This window comes from Sceloporus undulatus, chromosome 5, assembly GCF_019175285.1.
Source record: "Sceloporus undulatus isolate JIND9_A2432 ecotype Alabama chromosome 5, SceUnd_v1.1, whole genome shotgun sequence".
Taxonomy (NCBI): Eukaryota; Metazoa; Chordata; class Lepidosauria; order Squamata; family Phrynosomatidae; genus Sceloporus; species Sceloporus undulatus.
The window spans coordinates 59,062,565-59,089,826 of record NC_056526.1 but is presented as its reverse complement, the minus strand read 5'-3'; the positions used below and the strand labels follow the sequence as shown (position 1 = coordinate 59,089,826).

The 27,262-nt window shown below is 39.0% G+C and overlaps 1 protein-coding gene across 4 annotated transcripts in view; it reads left to right on the top strand.

Moving 5' to 3' along the window:
* Window positions 1–25,244, top strand: part of RASSF3 (Ras association domain family member 3) — an 80,775-nt gene extending 55,531 nt beyond the window's left edge. For all 4 annotated transcript variants that reach the window (XM_042468445.1, XM_042468446.1, XM_042468447.1 and 1 more), the window contains 4 exons: window positions 16,985–17,092; window positions 17,745–18,006; window positions 20,493–20,608; window positions 22,258–25,244. In XM_042468445.1, the coding sequence (XP_042324379.1) occupies window positions 16,985–17,092; window positions 17,745–18,006; window positions 20,493–20,608; window positions 22,258–22,407 (636 nt within the window). In that variant the 3' untranslated portion in view covers window positions 22,408–25,244. The remainder of the gene's footprint in view (window positions 1–16,984; window positions 17,093–17,744; window positions 18,007–20,492; window positions 20,609–22,257) is intronic.
* Window positions 25,245–27,262: the final 2,018 nt, after the last annotated feature.

Here is a 27,262-nt window from a genome sequence, read left to right as displayed (position 1 = left end):
GATTTCCTCTCTCATTGGCCAGAGGGGTTGGCCAATCCAAAACTGGATTTAACCCATTCTTTCCCCCTCAACACACTAATCCAACCATTCTATTGGAGGCTTATTACAGTGTTGTGTATAACAAGATGGTGAGGAAGCACAAAATGTTTTTCCATTTGTTGCCAAATTTTGAAAGAGGCCAAAGTGTACTTTCTCTGTGTCCCCCTCATTAAGTCAGAAAACTGCTTACAGTAAAGCACACACACTTGCTTTTTGTTTGTTGACTAGAGTTTTTAATTACACTGTTGTTCAGCTGTTGTCATGCGTGAGATCCACGTTCAACAGCTATGGTAGTTGCCAAACAAACCAGTCACATCTCAGGTCACCAGGTATTAAAAATAATGAATTCAAAATTTGTGAAAGAGGACTGGCAGTGACAAGTAAGGTGAGCTCTAACCTGGTCCTAGTTATGACTACCGCAAACTAAAATACAGCACAAATAGAATCTGTCACCAGGTGAAAAGTGAATGAGTCATTTGCCTCCACTTTTGAGCCGAGAAGAAACATATTTGCTTTGGGGATTATTACTCAAATAATGTTTCTTAATTTGAATACACCAGATTATTTTTTTATATTCTTTAAAGCAAGCAGGAGATGGCATTTTTGTAAAGAGATTAATATCTTAACTTAGTAACGTGTGTTGCTGGTAAAGTCTGTGTGCCTGAATATCCCTTTAGAGTTGGGAAGGAGAATGCTGACATTGAGGTCAGAGGAAGCAGCAAGTATAAATCACTCCACCCATCTGCTTGCACTTTACTTGCATTGCCCTTGTGGAGTTGGCACTGCCTATTGCTGGCATTTCTCATTCTCCTCATTTCCTGAGGCTTTCCGGTGTGTCCATCTACATTTTTTTTATGTTAAGACAAAGAATTTCCCAACAAAGAATGACAATCATGGATAATCTAGTTGTTTTTCTTTTCCAGTAGTTAAGAAACTACCTGTCTCTCGATGTAGGAAGGCCACAGTATGTGTTCCCATATTTGATATGTGTTCAGTTTCCCCCTAGTATTTCATTTTGGTACCTTTGATACCTAGCGTGGCACAATGGTTTAAGTGTTGGACTCCAACTCTGAAGACCAGGGTTCGATTCCCAACTCAGCCACAAAAACCACTGGGTGATCTTGGTTATGTCACATATTCTCGGCCTCAGGGGAAGGCAGTGGCAAAACTCCTCTGAACAACTCTTGCTAAGAAACTCCCATGATAGGTTCACCTGAGGGTTGCCATAAGTCAAAAGGACTTGAAGGCACACAACAACAGCAACAATAAATCTTTGATATATGGTCAGTGGCCTTTAGAAAGTGTTGTTCTGTCCACAAACACTATGTTTCATGTCCCTAAAATGGTTTAGATAAGTTCAGGCTGTAATCCTATACACACTTATCTGGAAGCAAGTCTCGTTGAACTCACTAGGTTTTACTTCTGAGCAAATATGTAAATATTTGTGTCGTGTCTTTTTAGATTGTAAGCCTGAGGGTAGGGAACTTTCTAATTAAAAAGATTGCATGTACAGCGCTGTGTACATTTACAGCGCTTTATAAATAAAGGTTAATAATTATAATAGTAGTAATCAATCATGTTATGATTATTGGGAGTAGTAACTCTAATGCCGTTTTGTTTTTTAAAAAACACTTGATGCTACTCTTCAGAGCATGGGGTTATTCCATGCAAACTTAAGTTACATACAAATTGTATTTTGGGGATTTATTTTTAAATTATCATTGGAACAATAGGAGGCAGTTTTATAAACTATTACAACCCCATTGGAGAGGTCACTTGTACTGACTGAATTAACTAGAGTGGTTTGATAGAGGACAGAAGAAAACTTCCAACTACCTATTTCTTTTCAGACTCCTTAGTATCATTATCCTTTTCAAACAAATGGACAAAGTACAGTTAATTTGAAGATTCCTGCTACACTTCCTTAAGACAAGTACTATATTCCCCAAACTGTCATGGCTGCATATACATTGTTCATTTTCATTGGATGTTAAACTGTTGAGATCTTAAAAACTGACTTCCAAATCATTATATACTTCTGGATTTCAAAAAGTCACTTGAGTTTACATTACTAATACCAGAACTGGTGATAGGTCCTTTATATCTTCTTGTTCAAGATTCTGTCTTTCTGCCATAAACATTTGCTTGGACTTGGAGTTGCTATGAGAGCAAGTACACTCCCCTCCCCTAAAATCAAGTATTAGGATGTTCAGACAGTTGTGAGATCTAATAAGCTTAATATTCTTAATTCCTTTTCTATAGATAAAACTCAAATAGCCTGCAGGTATGAATTTGGAATACGTGATAAACATATATTGGATTATTTCAGAAGATTTTGCTTGAGAACTGCTATATATAAACTTATTCTAAAAAAAAAAGGTTTGTTATTAGTATCTGGATCAGTTTATTTGGTTGAATGTTTTGGTTACTACTAACAGAGCGAAACCTTCCTTTGTACTGCTGGGCCATGGACCTTAGTTTTGCACAGAAAAAGGCCAGACTGTCAAAATACTTAAAAAGATGAAGAAATTTAGAATGAATATAGGTTTAGGTATCTACTTTAATGTGTCATGATTTTTGTACTTCTATCCCTAAAATGTCATAGCATCTTAAAAAATCTGTTAGCAAAACCAGCACCTAGTTTAATTTAATCCTGTGTCGGGGTCAAACTAGTTTTTTAAAAGGGTCACTTTTAATGCACTGCAGAAATAATGCAGTTTCACCATGCTTTACTTGCCATGGCTCCATCCTATGGAATCCTGGGATTTATAGTTTGTTGTTGCACCAGAGCTCTCTGACAGAGAAGGCTAAATATCTCACACAATTACTAATCCTAGAATGCCATAGCTTTGAGCCATGGCAGTTAAAGCCGTGCCAAACTGCATTGTTTCTGCAATGCAGATATAGCCCTGGAGAAGGGAATGTTGGAGGGAAGAGCAAGTCTCCAGCTCTCCCCCTTCCCAAGATGGCCATTTTCATTGCTACAACTTCTTCCTGGCATCTTCTTAATCTCCATCGTCCCACTCTTTTTGTTGTTTTTTAGTATTGCCATTTTTTTTGCTGTGCTTTTACCTTCATTTCCAATTCTTTCTTTGAAAAACAGTGTGACAATGAATACCAAATAAAACGTCTAACAGGGGAAACTGGTTTTAGAAAAGATGCCTAGTTCTCCAGTTACAGTTTGAGACATAAGTGCCGGCCAGATTAATGAGACTATTGAACAGCTGCAAATGAGTAAGACATTTTAGCAGGTGAAGCTTTTCCACCACTGCATCTGCAGGCTAGGAAAAGCTTCATGTGCTTAGTGGTGGCAAAAGCCTTGTTTGCAGATTTGAGAGTTCAGTTATAGCTAAACTAAACAAAAATAGCTAAGCTATAGGTATAGACTTTTCTACTAAGCATTCAAACATACTGTATATACTTGACTATAAGTCGACTACATGTATAAGTCGAGGGCAGGTTTGGGGGCCAAAAATATGGATTTTGATATGTCCCATGTATAAGTTGAGGGTAAAACTTAGCAGCATATAAGAAAGGATCTAAAGGATGAAGCAAAGGAAAATAGTGACAAAGAATTTACAAAATTCCAGCAAGGATAACTAGTACTAAAGGGTGGATGAGACAGTAGAGTGGGGTTGGTGCTTCCAGGACAGATTACACTCTTGCCTTTCACCAGGGGTTGGTTCCTTTTTAAAAATAAGAAGAAGAAGAAGAATTAAAGTACAGTATTTACACTGAGCCAGGGATAAGTCGACTCAGGTTTTTGGGGTCAATTTTGTGGCTATAATTTCTAGACTTATACATGAGTTTATACAGTAACTTAAAAGAGTTCCTGCTATACTCCTATAGGCATGTGGATTTGACAGCAAGGGAAACAGAAACAAGTGCAATTTGTTTTTCAGTAAATATCTGTAAACATGGGCTGAAAGTATTGTGTATGAGAAAGGTTTTATTATACTCTGTTGTAGCATGAGAGCCATTGTGGTGTAATCGTTGGACTGTTTGACTAGGACATTGGAAGACAAGACTCTGAATCCTGCTCAGCCATGAAAGGCCACTGGGTGACTTTGGGCAAGTCAAAATTTCCCAGCCTAAGAGGAAAGCAAAAGGGCTGCAGGGAGGCAGTGTTCAGGCTTTGAAGAATTTTCCCTATTCCCACCTCCAAGAAAAGATAGAATTATCACTATTCAGGCTGATAGTTCCCAGGAAATGGGGGCAAGAGAACCAAGAGAACTGGCGCTCTTGGGGCCCTAGAATTTGACAACAGCCTCCCACAGAGCCCTCCTTGTTTTGGCTCAGAAGGGCTGGCTCAAGATACCTAGAGCTTCTTGCAAGTGTGTACTGCTGGTCATGAACCAAGATATTTCTTGGCAGTATGAGAAGGAAAGGCACATTTAACCTGCATTTACAGTGGTTTTGTAGGAAAAATAATTGAGCAAAAGTGGAACGTTTCTACTCTAATTTTGTAGAACCCCCAGTTTTCACTTTGAGGATTCCCATGTGGTATGAAAGTAATTGGCAGTGCTTTGTTGGAAAGTGTCAAGAGCCTGGAGTGAAGAAAGGATAGATCTGAGGTAGCAAAGTAGTGGTATGCGGACATAGGTGATTGTGAAATCCAAGGAAAACTGGATTGAAATAAATGTGAAATGAAGAGATGAATAAGAGTAACGTTGGAATAGGTGGATATCTTGATAGGTCAAACATCAATTCTGCAATGCCTGTATGAAGGACGCAGGCAGAGAACAACACTAAGTGAAGAAATGGAAAGGAAAGATTATTTGTATGTTGACAAAACAGAAAAGACAAGCCTATTGTGTGAGTGGAAATACTGGTTCTCAAATGAGATAAGCGCATGCACAGGCTAGGTTACCACTGAAAGTCTGGAGAAAAGAATGTTATTTCAAGTGTCCCTCAGATAAGATCCTCTTGGAAAGAAAGTTAAAAATCTTAGTGCTGATAAAAATCACAGAAATTGTTTTTTTATATGTAGAAAAACAAAGCTCTGAATCATACTGCAAAAGCTGGATCTGCAGAGTGGTTTGGACTTGTATGTGGAAACAAGTTGCATCCAGGGATGGTACTATATACACGGTATATAGAAGATACTGTACTGGAAAAGCTTTCTCTGCAATGTGAGGGTAGATACACTTGTATACAGAAGACAGAATTGCTGACATCTTTAGTCAAAATGATCAAGCAGAAGTAATGGGAAATACTGCTGCTTTAGGTCCTGTCCGTGTGGACAGTACTGGTCAGGTATAAATCAGATATTTAGTGTTGATGTTAAAAATGTTACTGCAACATTTGCCCTAACTTTCATTAGTTTATAATACAGTGGGCCCTTGGTATTTGCTGGGGTTTGTTTCCAGGACCCACCATGGATACCAAAATGTGTGGATGCTGAAGTCTCATATAATACAGTGGCACAGTGAAATGGTGTCCCTTATATAAAACCGCAATAACAAGGTTTGCTTTTGGAATTTATATTATTTTTTAATATTTTCAGGCTGTGGATGATTGAATCGGTGGATACAAAATCCATGGATACAAAGGGCCAAATGTACTTGGAAAAAGAAGAATACTGTGTATACTCATGTATAAGTTTAAACATTTAGGTCAAAAAATTGACCCAAAAACCCTGAGTCTACTTATCCAAGGGTCAATGCAGGTACTGTACTCTAACTCTCATTTTTAAAAAAAGGAACCATCCCCTAGGGAAAGGCGAGTGTCATCTGCCCGGGAATCACTGAAACCCCTTGGTTTTCTCATCCACTCAGCCTTTAGTATGAGCACAAACAGTTATGCCTTCTGGAATTTTGTAAGTTCTTTGGCATTATTTTACTTTGCTTCATTCTATAATTATAATAATAATAATAATAATAATAATAATAACACAGGGTAATAATATTTATTTGTATACCGCTCTTCTAAAGAAATAATCAAAGCGGTTTACAGCAATTCGCAAACAATAACATAATACAGCATATCTCAAAAACATCATAACATCAATGGCAATACATCTCAATACAAAGGCAACAATATAATTCTCAGTGCATATCACAAAACAGCCAATATTACATAACAACAATAACAATATCCAAACAGCAATTAGTCCTCCAACCCCCAGAGTTACCACAAAAACAAAAGACTCCAGATTGCCCAGATGGTATCAGGGCACAAGCCACAGTTCTTCCGGCCGCGCTAGCAACAGCGGCAGTGGGGACACCCCAAACAGGCGCAGGCAAGTCCTCTGGCCTCTCTCCCCGATGTCGTGGGGGGTGTGGAGGCGTCCTCCGTCGGGGCCGGCGAGCCGGGATTTTATAGAGGCCGCTGCCACCGGCCTCCTCCCAGTGGAGGGAAACACCCCAAACAGGCACAGGCAAGTCCTCTGGCCTCTCTCCCCGATGGCATGGGGTGTGTGGAGGCGTCCTTTACATCCTTTAATAATAATTGTGAGATGCCCCTACATTTTACCCTCAACTTATCCATGGGTCAGATCAAAAGCCATAATTTTGGTTTCAAAACCTGCCCTTGACTTATACATGAGGTTGACTTATAGTCAAGTATATACGGTAAACAAAACAAAGTTTTATAATCTTCTTCAGCAGCACCTTTCCATATGTACTGGACTACAGTTCTTATCATCCCTACTAAACTTGTTCATGCTTACTGAGGATTTATGGGAGGTCTAATTGAATATACCTGAAGGACTTTGGTAGCGTCCTGCAACAGCCGCAAATAGTGACTAGTTGTATGTGAAAATGAGGTTGTTGTTTGACTTCAAGTTGTTTCTTACTTAACAGACCTATCACAGGTAGTCATTAAGGCAAGCCAAAGTTCACAGATCCCTAGTTTCACAAGCTACTGGGCCATGGTCAGATTTTGTCAAATAGTAGGTGACAATACAAACTCAGTCAACCTTAATTTAAATAGATGGCATAGTTCATGTACAAGAAATACAAAATCTTTTTAGTTTTACCCTGAAGCATATAGTGTCTTCTATGAGACTTATAAACTAGCTTATCCTGTTTAATTACAGTGGTACCTCGGGATACGAAATACCCAGGTTACGAAATTTTCGGGATACGAAAAAATCCCATAGGAAAACATTGTTCCGGGTTACGAATGTTTTTTCGGGTTACGAAAAAACTTTTGGTGCTTTTTTCGGCTTTTTCGCACGGAATCGCGGCTTTTCCCCATTAGCGCCTATGGCAATTCGGCTTACGAAGGCTTTTCGGGTTACGAACGGTGCCACAGAACGAATTAATTTCGTAACCCGAGGCACCACTGTAGGTATGTGGGTGGCAATTGTGTGAGCAGTTTCCAGGTTCATAGCATTACATTGTTAGGTATTAAATGGTTTATTTGCCATTTTGGAAAATATAAAATCTTTATGGAACCTGCTTAGGAACTTGAATGTCTCATATCTCCTCTCACCTTTCCTCTTAAGACTAAATGCAAGTTTCATGGCTTCAGCATCCCATTCTTTTGTTTAACACAAGAATTAGAATCATCTGCACCTCCAGTTGCTGTTGAACTGCAAATCCCAGCAGTCCTAGCTAGCCTAGCCAATGGTGAAGAATGCTCCACCATTGCTAATACAAGAGCATCTCTCTGGAGGGCTGATGATTTTCTCATCTAGTTTATAACATGTAACGCTTGTGATCTCCATTGGTACAAGTGTACCTGGAAACATAGTGTTGATTTTTTAGGATTATTTATATCTTAAAAATTAACTCAAATGCTATTGTGCTTCAGAATGAAGTATCATTTCTCACCAATGTGCTATCATTATTTCCAAGAATGGCTTAAGAGTTCCACTTTCCCTTTACCCAGCACTGTAAGAAAATAAAAATGGTGAGCAGCTGCAGTTGAGCACTTCATTTTGATGCATTCCTAGAAAAAAGTAGGTTTTGTCTCATACTCATTTTCTTGTCCATGTTATTTGTATATGAGTCACATCAGCTTTCTGCCTTTGAAATGAGTGTTAGAGCAGAAAACGGTGGTATCAAAGCAGGGCTTTCATGTTTTTGTAACACAGATACCACCTTTACCCTGTTACATTTCTTTTAGCCTCAATTTGCTTTTGGGAAATTGCCATTGTGATTATCCATGGTAGCTATTCTGCACCACTCTCAATATTTGCAATGTATTTGCAGCATTTGGGGACCTTGGTGATGGTTCTGGAGAATGTGAAAGCTTATTCAGTAGTTTGATTAGGTTAATTAAAAGAGAATTTTCCTAATAAAGGATTGATTTTTTTTTGGCTTACATTTTTAAATTGTTCAGCTACATCACTTTTATCAGTTCGGTCAGCCCTGAAGATGTGAGCACATGAAGCTTATCTGTTCATTACCTACAATGATAACAATATTCTGAGTAATGACTATGAGCAGTTACTAGCTTGTAGTGGTGCTAATGGTTACATCTCACTAGAATATTTAATTTAATACTCTTATTTCTCTTTTTATTATCTTTTGGGATATTATGGTTCCACAGCTTCATCTGTTTATTTCTGATTGTAATGTTACTCTATTGAACAGAAGAGCTATAGTGTGATTTCTCTTTGATAATGCTAGTGTTCTATGGGTTGGGAGTTCTGAAAATGGCTAATTAACCTGGATAAAAAATGCCCAGTAGCTTGCCTTTTAGAGTGCTGTTGCACTTTGATAGTATTTGTAATATAAACACTTGAAAAAAATATTTTCATTGGTCCTACTATGTCTAGGCTAGAGGCTTTGGTGAAGTATGGAACAATCTCCTGTTAACATTTATTAAGTGATAATTGTGTAGCCCCTCTGTACCCTCTGCTTTTGCAGATAGGTAAGCATGAAAAGGTTACAGATCAGGTTAATTTACTTGTTGTTATTGAGTGGTTTCAGGTTGTTTCTGCCATGGCAATCCTAAGGCAAACCTATCATGGAGTTTTGGGGGCTGAAAGTGTGTGTTGCCCAAGGTCACCTATTGGGTTTCCATGGCCAAATGGGGTATCGAACCCATATCTCCAAAGTTGTAGTCCAGCGCTGAAGACACTGCACCATGCTGTCTTTTTGCACCATCCTGGCATATTTTTGAAACCATATCATGGTTGTCAGGAGCTGTTGAATAATATGTATTTAAAATACCAGGGGAGATAAATTCAGCTGATGGCCTAAAATTAGTTACACTCTTCCTGATATGCTAAGGTTCGTTGGCTAAAAATGAAAGACTCTCAAGGTACACAGTCAAAGATACATGGCCTGTAGAGAGCAAGTGAGCATGGTTATTACTGTGCTTGAAAAATATAAATGTTTTCACCAGTGGCAGTATGTGTTGTTGTGTGGAGTACCCCCAGTGTGATGTAAGATAGAGCATCATCTGAATCATAGTCTGTGCTAATTCTCTCTCTCTCTCTCTCTCTCTCCCTCTCTCTCTCTCTCCCTCCCCCCCTCTCTCTCTGTGTGCGTGCGTGCAGTTTTTATGCTTATAGCTTTTTCCAGTTAATGTTTGGTTATTGACATTGAATTTAAAATTCTTTGCAAAATACTGAGTTGCAGTCTTTATGACTGCAAAATGGCTAGGGAAGCACAAAACAATAATGATGAAAACTGAAGCATACACAGTAACTTTGATTGGTCTTATATACTGTTGAGATCTGGTTATTTTAAAGATTAGGAATCTGTTAATTTATTGTGTTTTGTAAACTATTAACACTTTTTCCACTCAAGAAACAATAGATAAAATACATATCTTGATGTGAGCTTAACAACAACGTTCTAAGGTGAAATCTTGACTTTGGCTTGAAGGAAAGGTGGAGCAGCAACATTTCCTTGTGACTGATTTCCTGAGCATGCAAATAGGGAAGTTGCTGTTTAAAAAATAAGAAAGTGTTTGGGCCTTGGATTACTAAATCAACACACATTATTCCATGTACCCTTAAGAACAAAGCCACTCTCTCTGTGTTTCCTGATGGCCTCTTTCCGGAGTTAGTAGAATAACTTGCTTATTTACAACCTGATTTGAGGGTTTATGTCCAAAATCTAGATGTGTTTGAGGTGGGTTTTGTTTTCTTTCCACTGCAGTTTTAGAAAATCCTTTTTCATTTAAAGGTCAAATGTAGTATCTTGTCCCTTAATGGTTATTTCACTTCAATCTGTAGCAATTGCAGCTTCCTATATACATTCCTGCTAATGCATGGAGACATCATTTGAAGGTCTTAGAGTTGTTCTGTCCTTAATAATAATAATAATAACAACAACTTTATTTATATCACGCTTCTCTGTTAGAAAATAACCGAAGCGGCTTACATATTAAAATTTCCATACAAAAATGTAATACTGTACAGTGCATTGTTCCCCACTCCCCCCCCCCCCGAATTAAACATATTATAATTAAAACTGTAAATTAAGATGAACAGTTTAAAATTAAATTAAATTAAATAAAGCAAATGGGAAAGTGGTACACAATACAAGATGAGAGTCTCATTTTGGCTGGGTGTTTCTATTTGGGAAAGGCCTGCCAGTAGAGATGCGTCTTGACAGCTTTCTCGAAGCTGTCCAGGCTAGTAATTTGATGGATCTCCTCCATATAGTTGATGCCAGAAATTATACAGAACAGGGAGCTATTGAGGTTTAGAATTCCATATAGGAGAGGCAGGAAAGCACACTGTTTTTCAAGCTAGAGTCAGCTTGCTTACTTCCATTTTGGACAGTTCAGTAGCCTGATTAAAGCAGTAGCAAAGCTTTCAGACCCCTTGTATTTTCCAGAAGTTAAAATACCACAAATATACAGTTTTGCCCACAATGTTTTCAGAATAGTTGTTTAAAATTCATACAAAATGATGGCCTCCTTCTATAATTACTTGAAGATTCTAAACGTAGGTCCTTTTAGATGCTTCAGTCAAATGAGCTGAGTTGGATGGTTATTAGAGACAGAGCCTTTTTACTGGTAGCAAAGAGAATGACCTACTTGGCACTTTCATTGTGCCTTTTTGTGAGCAGGTCAATAGTTTTTGTTTCATTAGGCTTATGTGAACATAGGAAGAGCCCTCCTGGATCAAAGTGGAGCCTTACTCAGTCCAGCATTTTGTTCCCAGAGTGAGCAGCAGCATGAGAAACCCATAAGCAGGATGTCAGCACAGTCACACTCTCCTGGTCATATTTCCTTAAAGCTTGGTATACGCTGCCTTAAGACCTGAAGTTATCGCAAGTTATCATTGATAGAGCACAGAATCTTTATTATGGTCGTAAACCAACACAGCCATTGATAGCCTTATCCTCCATGTGCTCACCATATTTTTAGAACGTGGCACTAATTTTTCCTATGCTGATTTTAAGAGTACTTTTATGATAGGTTTTGATGTTTGTATTGCTTTTATCATACATTGCAACTGTATATTTTTGTTGTTGATTCATAATTTTTGTAGACAGTCCAGATGACTGTTGATTGATGAGGCATTCAGATGTTGTAAATAAATTACAGAAAACAAAGTTTATAGACACATCTGGATTTGATCATGGTTTCGCTAATTTGTCTAGGTAAAATACTGGTGTTAACAGAAGTAGTTTTAGAAAATTTTGAATTGTAGAAGGGAGATACTGTATATACTCAACTATAAGTTGACCTCAGACATAAGCTAAAGACAGGTTTTGGGGTCAGAATAATGGAATTTGATATGACACATGAATAAGTTAGGGGTAAAACTTAAGGGTATGTAACAAAGGATATAAAGGACGAAGCGAAGAAAAACAGTGCCAAAGAACTTACAAAATTCCAACAGGCATAACTGTGCTCATACTGAAGGCTGGATGGATGAGAGAACTGAGGAGGGTCAGTGCTTCCAGTACAGATTATGCTCTTACCTTTCACCAGGGGATGATTCCTTTTTTAAAATAAGAGTTAAAGTACAGTACTTACATTAACCCATGGGTAAGTTGACAGTTTTTTTGTCTCAATTTTTTGACCTAAATTTCTAGACTTATACATGAGTATATACACAATCTTGTTTGAAGAATTCTGTAGTGGCCTCCAAGAGTTTAGAGGACTTCAGTAGTCTCCTCCTGGGACTTAGAAATAGCAAAATGTATGATTTGAGGCCTGTTCCCAAGAATCAGTTGTAGCAGGTAACCTTGAGGAATGTAGTTTTTTGGTACAGTGGTACCCCGGGATACGAATTACCCAGCTTACGAATTTTTCGGGATACGAAAAAATCCCATAGGGATTTATTGTTTCGGCTTACGAAGGTTTTTTCGGGTTACGAAAAAACCTCGGCGCTATGCCGCCACCGGAGGGCAGCAGAGAGCTATTTTTTTCCATTAGCGCCTATGGCAATTCAGGTTACGAAGGTTTTTCGGGTTACGAAATTAGCCGCGGAACGAATTAATTTCGTAACCCGAGGTACCACTGTATATTGTATTTCAAAAAGAAATCCATGATGCATGGTATCTTATAGAAGTTGATAATTAACTCCAGTCATTTCCCCCGATTCTCTTCATGTTGTGGGATTGTGTGCCTTATTTGGGGTGAGTGCTACTGGACCATAATAAACTGTACTTTCAAACAGAGCAGGGAGAACCTAGAGGTCCACTGACTTGCCTCCTTTCCCATCAGCACATACTCAGCAAATTTATCAGTATACAGAAGGACTAGAAATATATTTTTCCCTTGTCTGTCATGTAGACTGCCTTTATGGCTACAATATATACTACTCCTTGTATCTGGGCACACTTCCTTCTGATGGCCACATCAGTGCTCCCTCAAGTTCTCTTCTTTGCAAAGTCTTTTTTGGTCTGCTTTTGTGTCAGTAGCTGTAGGTGTACTGATGCAGAGACAGGAAGGCAAAGATGGAAGCCATACTTCCATACCAAGCTATTTTTAATTTTTTTTTTTCCTGGAGAAGTTACTTAATTGTCAGTATTAGCACTGATCCAGCCTGCAGTCGAAATGGTGAAGCTGGATGGTATGTAGGTAAAGAACCTTGTGTGACAATTGCATCTGTGATATGCCTGTTCACAATGCAGCCTCCTTGGCCTCACTTCTCTGAGCAGCTGTTAATGAATGGTTTTACAGCCAGTGTGTTCACTTGCATAGTTGCTCCAGAATGGAGGAGAAACACCTTCTTTGTGAAAGATTGTAGTATAGTGCATAATCTTGACTGTTCATTGGTTGGTCTGTGGAAAGTCTCTCATAGACTCCTTTGTATCACATTAATAGGCCCTCTGTGTCTCATTTTAACCTTCTTCGTGGGTTGCCTGTTCACCCCCCCTTTACTTACTTACTCTCCTCCATGCCATCTCAAAAGAGATTTTGGGTAAAAACATGTGACACAATACCAGTCATAGCAGTATGTTACATAAATTCATGTACATAATAAATTGCAAAATAGGTTGAACAATTTAGAAAAGTTTGTTCAGAAAGTATGTTCCCAGCAAAATACTGATATCCTCCTATTCTGTTTTAAATGAGTGTGTAACCTTGCTGTTCTTGCTATAAACCAAGTGCCAGGAGTCTGAATGCTATTCTTACAATTTAGCCTCCAGACTTTAAACAACTAGCTCTGTTTAGAACTGGGTTGCATGCCAGCAGTTAAAGCAAAGCCTTATAGGGTATGAAAGAACTGGTAGTTTTGGTATGAGAGCATGATAAACTTGATCAGTTACTTTAGTATCGCAAGAACATATAAGTCTCTCATTCACTCTCTTTCACACAGGCAGGCACAAATAAATGAAGTTATATTTTTGGTTCACTTTATATTTTGTATTCTGTGGAAGAGACTTTCATTGTAGATTCACCCAGCAGAAAGAGGATAATTTCATGGTCTTCATGTGGTGTTACAGAACTGGCTTATATAAATAGGATTTGTTTACTGATAAAGTTGTGTGCATATATGTCAGTTTAATGTAAACATAAACATTGCTGCATGCTTTTAGAAATCCCCTTAGTTTCATTTTCATAACTTCAAGGACAACAAGCCTTGATATGAGTAGATCAGGTTATGCTTATTATGCTTACCATGCTGCTAGTGCCTTAATGCTCTTTACAGCTCACACAAAAATAATTGGAGGGGAGATTTTTAAATACAGTGGTCCCTTACCATCCGCAGGGTCCCCCCCTGGGTGGGAAGAAATGTGGATGGTCGCAGCCCATTTTATTCAATGGCAACAATATGCACATATTTATGCTAGTGTGTCTGGCATCCATGCACCACCATTTAATAAAATGGGGCATGGCAATTCATGGGTGCTCAAATCCACAGATAGTTAGCCCGCTAATATTGTGGGCCCACTATACACAAGAGTTTACATGTAAACCATTTGGCTGACATAACCACTGTGAGCCAAGTTGTGAATATTTTGGTTCTCTATTGGATGTGACCAGGAGGATAGCATAAGTGCTAAGGTAATTAAATGGAAATGTCAGTTCACTAATGTTGAGAGCTGAGACTTTTGATACTATATATGGTGTTTGTACAAATGGAGAGGTTGTATTTATAACCTTAGTTTTAAGTGTGGGTTGGAAAGAAAGGCTTTCCCCCAAATATATCCTGTTCTTAGCAAATGTATTTACAATGGACTGTTAAAAAATTGGTATACTATTTGGAGTAAACAGCTAAGGACATAAGAACTTACTTTTACAGCAGATCTGTATCCCACTACTGTACTAGAAATCCAATAACTACTGGACACCCATTTCCTAAACAACTGAAAGTTTTTTTCCCCTGCTGGACACATTTTAGAATGGATAAACTTATTCGTTAATTTTCATTTCAAAATATTAAAATGCTTTAGTTGGGATCCCAGAAGGAATTGTGTTCTGTACCATCTTTTTAAAATGATTGTTTGTATCCTGTACATTGTACTTCTAAAGACTTTGAAGAGGTATTTTAGTCTTGCACTAGAGCTATGCGTTGGTTAGCTTATTTCATGAGCTCTTTACTTAAGCAGGGATTTGAACTTGGTATTCTGAATCCTGGTCTGACCTGTCCACTGCACTACACTGGCTTTGTATTTGAAAGCTGTCTGCCAAGTTGTCTTTTAACACTATAATCTTCAAGGTAGATTAGTGTTTGCATACTTAAACCCCACATAGTTTTGATAGATATGTAATAAAATAAGGTGCTCTGTCAATAAAATCTCAATAGTTGGGCAATGAGTGCAAGTGAATTTGGCTGTGTTTTGTGTAAAGATGGGCTAGTAGCTCTGAGTGTACTGCTTCTATTTGTACTTTACATTTTTGTAGATCGGGGATGGAAAACTTTAGCAGGTGTGAGGTTGGTTCCCTTCCAGATCCTACTGGAGGTCATTGGAATTCAGTGGTGTAACAGCAACTGGAAGTGGGGAAACCACTTGCATATGCCTTGTTTTGGAGGAACAACACTTTCTGGGGGCTTCTGGGAGCACAGTTATCCATTAAAATGTATGTTGTTTTTCAAAGTGCCAAACTTTGTGAGACCTGTCAGGACCGCCAAAGAAAAAAGCTAAGGGAGCCCATTCTTGGTGTTGGTAATATTGGATTATGTTAATTTGGCTGTATTTGGATTGTTTAAGAGAACAGAAGCATGGGTAACTTAACTCCCATCTACTATATTCCCATATATTATCCAAAGTCCAGAATGTAACTCTTTCACTAAATGTCTTGTATGGGAAAGTTTGTGGGGGTTTTTATAGATAAGATGGAAATGTGTTGCCATATATACTCAGGTGTAAGTTGAACACATATATGAGGGGAAAGGGCAGGTCTGTCGGCCAAAATTATGGATTTTGATATGACCTGTGGATAAGTCGAGGCTAGAACTTTGGGCATGTAACAAAGAATAAGTTGATGAAGCAAAGGAAAACTATGCCAAAGAACTTACAGAATTATGGCCGGCATAACTGTGCTCATCCTAATGCAGACTTTAGGGTGGATGAAGAAGAAACTGTGGTAAATTGTGGCTGTGCAATGTGTGGGAGAGGTGACCAGGCACAGATGGGGCTAAGAAAACCAATACATCATAAAGGATAACAAGGCAAAGCAAAGAAAATGGCAGCTATGGCCTCAATCATATGGGTGGCTTGAAGTGGTCTCTAGCCACTCCAACCGCAAGTGCACCCCGAGTGGTGTAGAACCATGCCACAGTCCCGAGGCTGGGCACCGCTGTGGTCTGCAGTGGACCACCGGCAAGGAGTGCTTCTTTGCGTTCCTTTCGTGGCTGGCTTTGGGCTGCCTTAGGCAGCCATGGTGTGGCTTTACCCCGATCCAGGCGTGTACCTTATCTGAATGCCATGCTCCTAGATTGACCCTGAGGTGATGCTTTTGGCCTGTCTGTTTTGTACCTATGTTAGCAGTAATTATAGTCTTTAACTTCAGTGTGATAACTTTGCCTGATTTTAACCCTGAAAAACTGACAAACATAAACAGATGTCTTATTAAATTCCTTCAAAGCTGGATTCCTCTTGGTGATCCTTAAGGAGAAGCACCAGAGAGCTACCACTGCTGCCATCTTCCTGCCCAGACATTCCAAAAGTCAGAATCAGTGCCCCATCAGAGAGAGTAGAGGGGATCAGTGCTTCTTTTAAGCACTCCTGACATGGACTAAGCTCTCACCTTTCACCACTCTACTCAGAGAAGGGGATGCTTCCTTTTCTGAAAAGCGTTCAAATACAGTACTTACATTGACCCATGGATAAGTTGGAGCCAATTTCATTTCTAAAATTTCTAGACTTCATGAGTATATACATATATACATGGGTATGTCTGTGTCCTTGAAGTAAATGTTAGTTCCATTAAATGTGTCTGTGGTATGGAATGAAAATTGGAACACATCTATACACACTGTACCCTGGTGCACACCTCTCCATTTTTAACGTGTTTTCTATACTGTACCTAATGTTTCTAGATAATCAATAAATCTTGTTATTATTTAGTAGTACTATTTTTTTCTGTATGTTTTCTATAAGTTTACACTTTTGTACCCCTTTTGATTCAGGATGTTCAGAAAGAGAGAGAATCCCATAATTACCTCAGTAAAGAAGCAACCAAGGAGAAAGTCCAAATGTATAATTCGGATGTTACTGACAAGCTAAAGATGACATTGGTAAGACTTTTGTATACTATTTTGAGTAGTTACAAGTGATGTATGCAGGGGCTTCTTTATTCACCCCTGTAATTAAGTTAGAAAATGCATTTATATCACATAGTATATCATAAGTAGTTATTTCTTAACCTCAAGTGCATTTGCACTTAAAATATTCTCATGCATCACAGTTAGCTCATGGACCAAACAGCCGGGGCACATCTCACCATTCTGGGTAGAGCACCCCCTTCACATGCTTGATCCACAAACTCTGACTGCCAGATGTTATGCAGTAGTTTGATTCAGCCATAATGGGTTTTAGTCTTAATACACTGCTACTCAAAGTGGTGGCCCATTAACTGGTGTTCTATTAGCCATCAGTTGCTGGTCCCTGGAAAGTTTCCAGGAAAGAAACAGTTGGAGCCAATGGGCATAAATGTAGTACTGAGAAAAATAATTACTGGACCTCCTCATCAGATAGCTTGAAATGCTGCACCAGTCTAATAAACATGATACAAAAAGGACAGTGGACAAAGGATATATAGAGGATGAAAGTAAACAGACTCACATAATAGATGTTACTCAATACCTAAGCGGAATGGTCACTGCAGGATGCAGTGCATGTGTTTTAGTATCCATTGATTCTATGTGCATGTGTTTGATTCTGTTGCAGAATTCCAGTGGAGTATACACTGGCTTCATCAAAGTTCAGATGGAACTTTGCAGACCTATCACAGTACGGCCCACAAGTCTAGGAAAGCATGGCAACAACAACGAGACCGCTTTTTATTTGCCTAATGGCTGTGTGAATACCCTTCACATAAGCAGCACTAACACTGTCCATGAAGTCATTGAGGCCTTGCTCAAAAAGTTTTTGGTGGCTGATAACCCTGCCAAGTTTGCACTTTATAAACGTTGTCACAAGGAAGATCAAGGTACAGTATGCTACTACATCAGTACTTGAATAATAGTAAATAAATAAGCAGGAGATATAGATGGGAAAAGATGTCCTATTTAATATGTTTACTCCCTGTAAGCATAACTTGAGCTTTAACCAATGATGTCGACACTTGAATGTACAGTGCGCCTGCATTATATCTGGCTTTGAGCGTACATGCTCAAGCCACGCAGGAGTGCACAGGGCGCAAGGGGCAGCGTGTCCCATTCAGATGAAAGGGGTGTGCGCCTGTGGCGCGTGCGCATGACCATGTGCACGAGCCCCATTCACTTGAATGGGTCTCAAGCATAGGCAGAATTTGCCTTACGCGGGGGGGGAGGTACGGAACGGATCCCCTGCGTAAGGCGAGGTTCCACTGTATTGAGAAAGATTAATTTGCTCAGCAGATTTTACTGATTTTATATAAAAGATGTGTATTAAATTATTTTAGGCTGGGATTAGGGATTATTATTATTAGGCCGATTTCTATTTGGAGCTCACTGTATGTATACAGATTCAGCAAGATAACATGCCTTGAGGACCTATGGTTGCATCATCATCTGAGAACTACACACAACTGCAGAATTTAATTGGTAGAAGATGTAAATGGATGTGCAAGACTATTTGTACAGGACCATTGATGATGATGATGATGATGATATAAGATGGCAGTGCCTGAATCTTAGCACCTCCAGTGACTAGATTGTACCTAAATCCAGAAGGAGGTTGTAATAAGAATTTAATTACGTGATACTGTGTGCCTGGTGACACAGTGGTTAAATGCCTGTGCTGCAGCCACTCACTCAAAACCATAAGGTTGCAAGTTAAAGACCAGCAAAAGGGCTCAAGCTCGACTCAGGCTTGCATCCTTCCAAGGAGGTCGCTAAAATGAGTACCTAGATTGTTGGGGGCAAATTAGCTTACAGTTGTAAACTGCTTAGACACTGCTTAGGCAGTATGAAGCGGTATATAAATGAAGCTTAATTCTTAACTCTGAAAATCAAGTATTTCCCCCTTTGATTGTCTTGCATAGAAAAGCAGCCATCAGTAGCTGGTTATAATTCATTTCTAAGAGATTGCCTGGCTTGAAGTGGATAGCCGCATTTCAGAACAGTCGGCAGCCACATGAACAAATCATTTCGCCTGTAATTTTTTGTAGGTTTTTTGGGCTATGAGGCTGTGTTCTAGAAGAGTCTTTCCTGACATTTTGCCAGCAGCTATGGCTGACATCTTCAGAGAATGCTGGCATGGAAGAGAGTGAGTATATATACTGTTGGTTGAGGAGAAGTGATTTACATGTTAATCTGTGTATTGTTCTGCCACGGAATGGCAACGCCTCAGGGTGTCTACTTAATTAATGTTCCATTGTCTGCTGAGAACCCCCCCCCCCCTTTAACCTGGTTTTCATTTGCATGGATCAGCAGACAGTGGATCATTAATTAGACACCCTGAGGCGTTGCCATTCAACAACAGAACAATAAACAGAGTGACATGCCAAATCGCTTCTCCTCAACCAACCGTTTATATACCCCACTCTCTTCCATGTCAGAACTCTGAAGATGCTAGCCACAGCTGCTGGCAAAACGTCAGGAAAACTCTTCTAGAACATAGCTTCACAACACAAAACCTATGGATGCCATATGAATATGAACCCTTCGACTTCATATTTAGTGTGTGGTTACCATCTTCACAGCCCTGGTGGCGCAGTGGTTAAATGCCTGTACTGCAGCCATTCACTCAAAACCACAAGGTTGCGAGTTCAAGACCAGAAAAAGGGCCCAAGCTCGACTCAGGCTTGCATCCTTCCGAGGTCGCTAAAATGAGTACCCAGACTGTTGGGGGCAAATTAGCTTACTTGCTCATTAGCTTACTTGCTGTTCACCGCTATGATCTTTGGAATAGCGGTATATAAATTAAAAAAAAAAAACAAACAGACCAGAATATTGGTTCATTTGACATTGGTTCAGTATCCTATGTTGTTCCAAAGCTGGTAATCATAGTTAGCTCCTTTGGATGAAATGGGATATTATATTCACTTAGTTTGTTTCTGGTTTGATTGCTGAAAGAAGCAAAGGTTGTATAAATGGACATACTAAATGGAGATATAACAAGCTGAACATTTCCTTTAATTATAGACTTGCAACTGTGTGTTGGTCTAAATTCAGATTTCATTTTGAATTATTCTTGTGTGTACATTTGCCTTCAAGTTGTCTGTTGACTTATGGCGACCATATAAATTTCATAGGATTTTCTTAGACATGGAATACTCAGAGATGGTTTTGCCAGATCCTTCCTCTGAAATACAGCCTGCTGTACATGGTATTTCAGTTACTGTGAGGATAAAATGGGAGTTGAGGAGAATAAATGTGATCAGATAGCTGCAATGATTATTTTCCATGGGTCAGTCTGCTGTGTTTATTAATTCTAATGCAGAACAAATTCTATGTGTATATTTACTTGTTCTTTTTGTAATGCTGTCTCCAGTTTATATGTGTAAACTCTCAGAAACGGAACATCCTCTCTACTTGCGGTTGATGGCAGGCCCAAGAACAGACATGCTTAGTTTTGTTCTGCGTGAGCATGAAACTGGAGAAGTTTTGGTAAGTTGCATCTGAACTTCTGCTAAGAATTTGGAAGTGCCTTCTTGGGTCCAGCTTCTTAATTTCCAGAATTTCTGAGTAGATGTGTACTATTCTCAGTAGATATATATTCCCTGCTTCACTGTACACAAAAAAGAGTTGGTTGTTCATCAGTTAGAATCAAATTTATACTTTTAGACGTTTTCTTTCTTTAACAGTATGGGTGGTAATTGGGGGTTGGAGAAAGGTCTTATGTACCTCCCCCCCAATCTCCCCACGCCTCCCAATGGACTCTAAATTATATGGGGTGCTTTTTTGCTTCAGTTTTGGATCCCCAGGCTATTTTCAGTGACTTTAAAGTCACTTCTGAGCCACTTCCTGTATCAAAAAAGCTCTTTCCTGGGCATAAAATGGCCCGAAAAAGGGGGGCCCCCAAAAATATGGTGGCATTCCCACCCACAGCCCCTAGAGAGAACTTAGGAGACTATTTATATGTTTTGAAAAATGTTTTTGAACCCTGGGAGCCCACAAATACAGCCCAAGGAGCCACATGCAGATCAAAGGCTGCTCTTTGCTGACCCTTCCAGAACAGTAATAAAATTAAAACAAAGAGCAGGGAACTATGTGTATTTACAGGGACTAAGCAGAGCAGTGGAGGATAGAGAGTCTTGGAGATGCCTCACTCACAGAGTTGCCATGAGTTGAGATCATTCCGAAGTTCATTAACAACAAATACAGGTTTAGCTACAGCAGTAAACTATGATTTAAAAAGTGAAAAGCAGACACTCTTGTCTTACTGGCCCAGGCAAGCTTGCAGTTGCAGTTCTCTGAAGATGCTAGCCACAGATGCTGACAAAACATCAGGAATACACTCTTCTAGAACATGGCCACATAGCCCGAAAAACCCACAAAAAACTAAGCCTGCAGTTTGTTGTACCTTCTGAGCTTGGTCATTGCGGGAATCAGATCACCTCAGGATTTACACATATGAAGAGAGAGCAAACAATTGATTTATGCCACAAATTGTGCTCAAGGAGGCTAATGCAGATAAAACAAATCTCAATTAAAATGTAAATCATTTTAAAACGCAGGCATAAAAAGAAATAAAGAGCCATAGCCAGTTAAAATCCTCTAAGTAGCAGACTAACTTAAATGCCACAGGTTTGCCTGAAGAAAAACATTTTTGCCTTCTAGCAGAAATGGGGAACCCCTAACAGAGAGTTTCTCAGTCTGGGAACAACCACTGAGAAGCCCCCCTCTTGTCCCCAGCAAATGTACCTCTGGTGGTAGGGGGCATAGGGAGAAAAGGGCCCCTCTCCCAAAGATCTTACAGACTGGACAGGCTTTTATGGAACAAGGTAGTCCTTGAAATGGCCAGATGGTTTGTTTCACGGAGTCTTGTTTTTGTTGTTTCTCTCCACCTGGCTTTCTTGGGGAGTACATATTGCAGAAGTAGCCCTTGTTTGTGTGTAATGTTTCTAAAAGAGGAACATAACAGAAATTTGGATGGATTTAGTTTTGGGCAGAGGAAAAGCGTATAACAGCTTTAATCTACAATTGTTTTCTGCTTGCTTAACAGGCAAACGGAAGCGAGAACCACCACTCTGCTCTTGCCAATTGTGTCTATATATTTTTGTTACCTGTAGTCTAACATTTTTTTTCTTTTGCAGTGGGAAGCCTTTAGCCTTCCTGAACTACAGAATTTCTTACGTATATTGGACAAGGAAGAAGATGAGCAGTTACAAAACTTAAGACGACGCTATGCAGCATACAGAAACAAACTTGAAGAAGCCCTTGGTGGGGTTTGGAAACCAGGTTAAATGGAGCCAAAGAACACTCAGGAAAAAGTGCATTACCAAATATTAAGTAGCATGCCAAACCCACTACCCAACGTGAGGATGACTGTTCCTTTAAAACAGATAACAATTTTTTGACTTCATAAATTGACATTCTTTATCTGGCATGTAGAAGCAAAGGAAAATGGCAATACTTGCAGACCGTATTGTTGGCTTCATTGTAGTTGATTGTGTGTAATCGCTTTTCACAGATATTAGGGAATAGAGACATTCTTTGCTTTAATGTTAATTTAACATTAACATTAGCTTTTAAAACAAAGGATGTGTAAATTTCAATTTTGTTAGAAATCCAATCTCCTTTTAAAATTAGGAATAGCATGCTATTTGATATCCAAGTTGATTTGCACTATCTTTCTACAACTATTTCCCTGTACTTTTACAAAAAAATTATTTTTATATGAAGAATGTTTTCCAAATGCTTTGTAGAAGATGTGTGAGCTAGAGAGGGTAGAAGAAATGTTGGAAAGAAGGTAAGAAATGGAGAAGAGAAGGATGTTGACATGGAAAAGAGATTTTGTAAGTTGATTAATGTATTGAACAGACGGTTTAGCGTTTATATTTTGGTATTACTGAAATTAATATATTCAGTGCTGTTGCTGAGATAGGTTTTAATATAAAGGAAACAGAGCTATGCAAAGGCTCCGGCATGTGGGTCATAATCTTGAATGTGCTTTATAATATTATGGATACAGTAGGTTGAGGTTTGCATGAGTGAAAATCTGAGCATTATAGAATTAATCCAGAATTCTTTTAATTCACCAGCTGTTTAAAGTTGCAGTTGAACTGGTTTGGCTCAAACCTTCACTGCTAAAAAAACCCCGTAAAATAGTATTGTTTTCCTAAGTTTATGTTATAGTAATTTACATTTTTCCCTTCACAATGAAAGAAGATAAGTGCTTTATTTATAGTTTTAATATCTGTTTAAAAGTGTAAACATTTCAAAAGCCATCTTGGATTCTGTACGCTGGTTACTAAGTGCAAGATAAATAATGGAAGGAGGAAGATTTTGTATTTGACTGACTATTTCTTTTCTAGAATATTTTATCACAAATCTGTATGATAAATAAAACCAAAGAAATGGGTGTGCAATACAAGTTTATATAAATGTATAAACAAGACTTGCTTTTAGTTTCATGTTTGTAGCCACCCAAAGGGGAAATTATTTACTTGGGATAACTTTAATGGATATAATTTCAGTAATCATATCCAGCAGTCATATCCCCTTCTTCTAATTCTTTGGGCATTAATTTTAAATTATCTAAGGAATATTTGCCACTGTGGTGACACCTGGTGGGTGTTTGATGCATTGTTCTCTTGAAAAAGAGTGCCTTCATTTTAAATGTTTGGCTGCTTAACCCTCCTCAAAATACTGAGGTTTGAGGGGGAATTCTCATGTTCAGATTTGCCAAGACAATCGTTGTTTAATTTTAAAGTGTTAACATAAAATTAGAAGTAGAATTAGTTATCAGATGATCACTTGGCATATTTTGTTTGGGTTTCCTGTTTCACATGCAATATTGTAGTACTGTGTGTGTGCTAAATTTATTGGAAACATAATCAAAGTTAAAGAGTTTAGTGGTGTGCAGGGTATACTTGATATTAAAATTATTTTGTTCCGATAGAAACTATGTTATAGCACTATTTCAGTTCAAAAATTACTGTACATATATGACAGCTGTGCTCCACATCATTTTCTTTTGGTGTGCAAAGGCATGCTGTCTCATCCCCAGGGATAGACTGATATGATAGAGAAAGCATATTTTGCATGTGTTTGATTGATGTCTATGGAAAGATGCATAAACTTTTTTTATGATAAAGTATCACTCAAGAAAGGAATTTTTCAGCTGAGTCCGGCATTCTCAGTGGGGCTTTTGCTATTAAAAACAGGACATTAAGACTGCATTCATCCCCTCTTCACCCTCTTTAAGCTTCTTCTGTGGTGCATTCATTTAGGTTTTGCATAACTGGATGCTGTTATATTTCAGACTGCCAGCATTTCCCTCTTTCCAGACAAGAAGTACTGCTTTTTTTTAACCATGCCCTCATTCTAATGGTATACATCCCGAAGCCACATATGAGCGAAGGCAGATGCAAGAAGTAATGTTGGTTGTAAGGAATGCTGCTAAGTTGGAAGAGAATGACAGCCAGGTGTTTGTTCTTTCTCTTGCACATATCCCTTGACAAAATGGCCACATCAGCTTGTGAAAGGCATGTGTGTTTTGCTTTGGGTTCCCTGCCCCCAGGACTGTTCATGGGAACAGTTAAAACTAAACTCAACCTTAAAGTTCATTTTTCTGATACTGTAACAAACATTAAATTTGGAACTTCATGCATCTGTTGTTTAGATTTAAATACTGTGTTTGAATTTAGAAATGGCAATTGCCACGTATGTGAATTTTATATTTTTACTTGAACTTTGTGTTTCTGTATTCCCCAATCTTATCTTGGTCTCCTACCAGTTTGCGTAAGGAAAACAGAACTCATTTTAGTCCAAACATTCTTAAACTTTAAACACTGGTTAATATACCTTTATTTTTAAAGCTATAATTTGAATTTTGATGGTTGCTTTTTGAAATGTAACATTTTTGATTTTGTCAGATATCTTGCAAAGTTTATTTGATTATTTGTTAGCATTCAGAATAAGTAAGAGGAAAGTAATGTGGGAAACACTGAAGTTATGTTATGTTTTTCTTTTTAAGAAACTGTACTATTTATTATTCTGAAAATCTTTTCTTTCCTTAAAAGTTGTTAATAAAATAGCAAGTGTTATTCCATCATTAAAACTGAGGTTGACACTGGCATAATTGTCTCCACTGCTCTATTACGTGTTAAGCTTCTTGTATTTTTGGGTCCAGATTACAGCACCAATCAAAAGATCTAGCCATCTCATTCACCTTCAGGTACATCAGGTACATTTCATCTCTTGCAGTACTGAAAATTTGGGGGCAAAATTGAAAGTGAAATTCAATTTCCATTCCTCCCAGTGGTGACATATGCTCACATTGATTGCATTAATGTTCATATATATACAGTGCAGGCAAATTATTGGGCATTCAGTATTTACTTCTTCCTTGTACATGGGCACTGAGCTTGAATGTTTTTTCATTACAGGTATCAGCATGATGGGGTGAGCTCCCGTCACTAGTCCCAGTTTCTGCCAACCTAGCAGTTCAAATGCACGAAAATGCAAGTAGATAAATAGGTACCACTTCTCAGTGGGAATTTAACAGCATACGCTGGAGTCATGCTGGCCACATGACTGCCAGAGCAGTCCTTGGTCAACACTGGCTGTTCGGCTTAGAAACGGAAATGAGCACCACCCTCTAACAGTTGGTTACGACTAGACACTCGTGTCAAGGGACTACCTTTACTTTTTATCAATTTTATTATGCTTGTCCCTCCCTTTTAAAAAGGCTCAATTCACTAAATGTGAAACACATTACAGTGGGACCTTGGTATCCGTTGGAGTTTGGTTCCAGAACCTGCCGTGGATACTAAAATCTGTGGATGTTCAAGGTGCTGTGCAGGCCGGCCCTTTTATGTCCAGATTGGGTCTGTGGCAACCACATGCCATTGCCCTGATCTGGCCTTTGCAGGGTGCAAAAAGAAGCTGCAAAAGGTGGGTCCTTTTTGCGCCCTACAAAAGGCGTAATAGCCGCAGCACCACGGCTTTACAGTGCTCCTTCAGTGCTGCGTTGTGTGGATGCAGCGCCAGTGGAGCACCGTGTGGTGTGGTACGTGGCAACATGCCACCCTGGGAGTGGAGCTGGGGTGTACGTCACATGGGCGCTGCGCCCCGACTCCACTCTCATCCCAGTCTTTCCTGCTGGTGTGCACAGCCCCTTAGTACCATTAAATACGGAGGGCTGATTGTACAAGTTTTGACCAGGATTCAGTAGTTGCATTCTTTCAATGAAAGAATTTGTGTCATTGGAACTTGGCAGCAGGGTATTCTCTTCCTAAGAGATCGGCTTCAGTCGCCTATTAACACAGATGTATGCCAACACAATATTAGATCTTGGCCTTTTAAAGGCACTTTCTCCCTGTTATATCCAATAAAAACAATGGCTGGCATCTTGTTGGGAAGTTATGACATCGTAAACTGACTTATGATCACATAAAGCTGAACTGCACGATGATCATATTCTCAGGAAGGAGCAGAGAGGGTTAGACTGTCAGGACCATCATGTAAACAAAGTTAGCAGTATGTCTGCTGTGCAACACATCCCAGTACAGTATGTAATAGGTGCCCCCATTGCAAAACAGAACATCTTGCATGGCACCTTCCTGCCGTGTCAGAGATGTAGCTCCATCATTATAAAGTTACATGTGATAGCCTCTGATGCAAGATTTCCACCATTTGCTTTGCCTTAATGATTTCATTTTGTTCTATTCACGAATTATCGAGGAACAACCTGAAAATTATTCTCCATAATTTGCACACCACATCTTCACATGCACCTGAGGGAGGAGGCTCAAGTCTGAGAAAACTGTGACATAACTGGGAGACGATACAGTGTAGGTTGAAATATAAACTGTGAATATGGAAATGATAGATACAGGGGAAGTAGAAAGATGAAGTTAAGGATCTTGTAGGACCTTGGAGACTACACGGAAAGAAACTGGTATCATGAGTTTTCTCAGACTTGAGCCTCATCCCTCAGATGCATGTGAAGATATGATGTGCAAACTTTTATCCTGGAGATGTTGAGACAAAAGATGCAGCAAGGTCTAGAAGGCCTTCAACTCCTGAAAGAGTTGAGTATGTTAATGATCTGATTTTGGCAGAATCTCAGCTAAAACAATTGCTGGGACACTA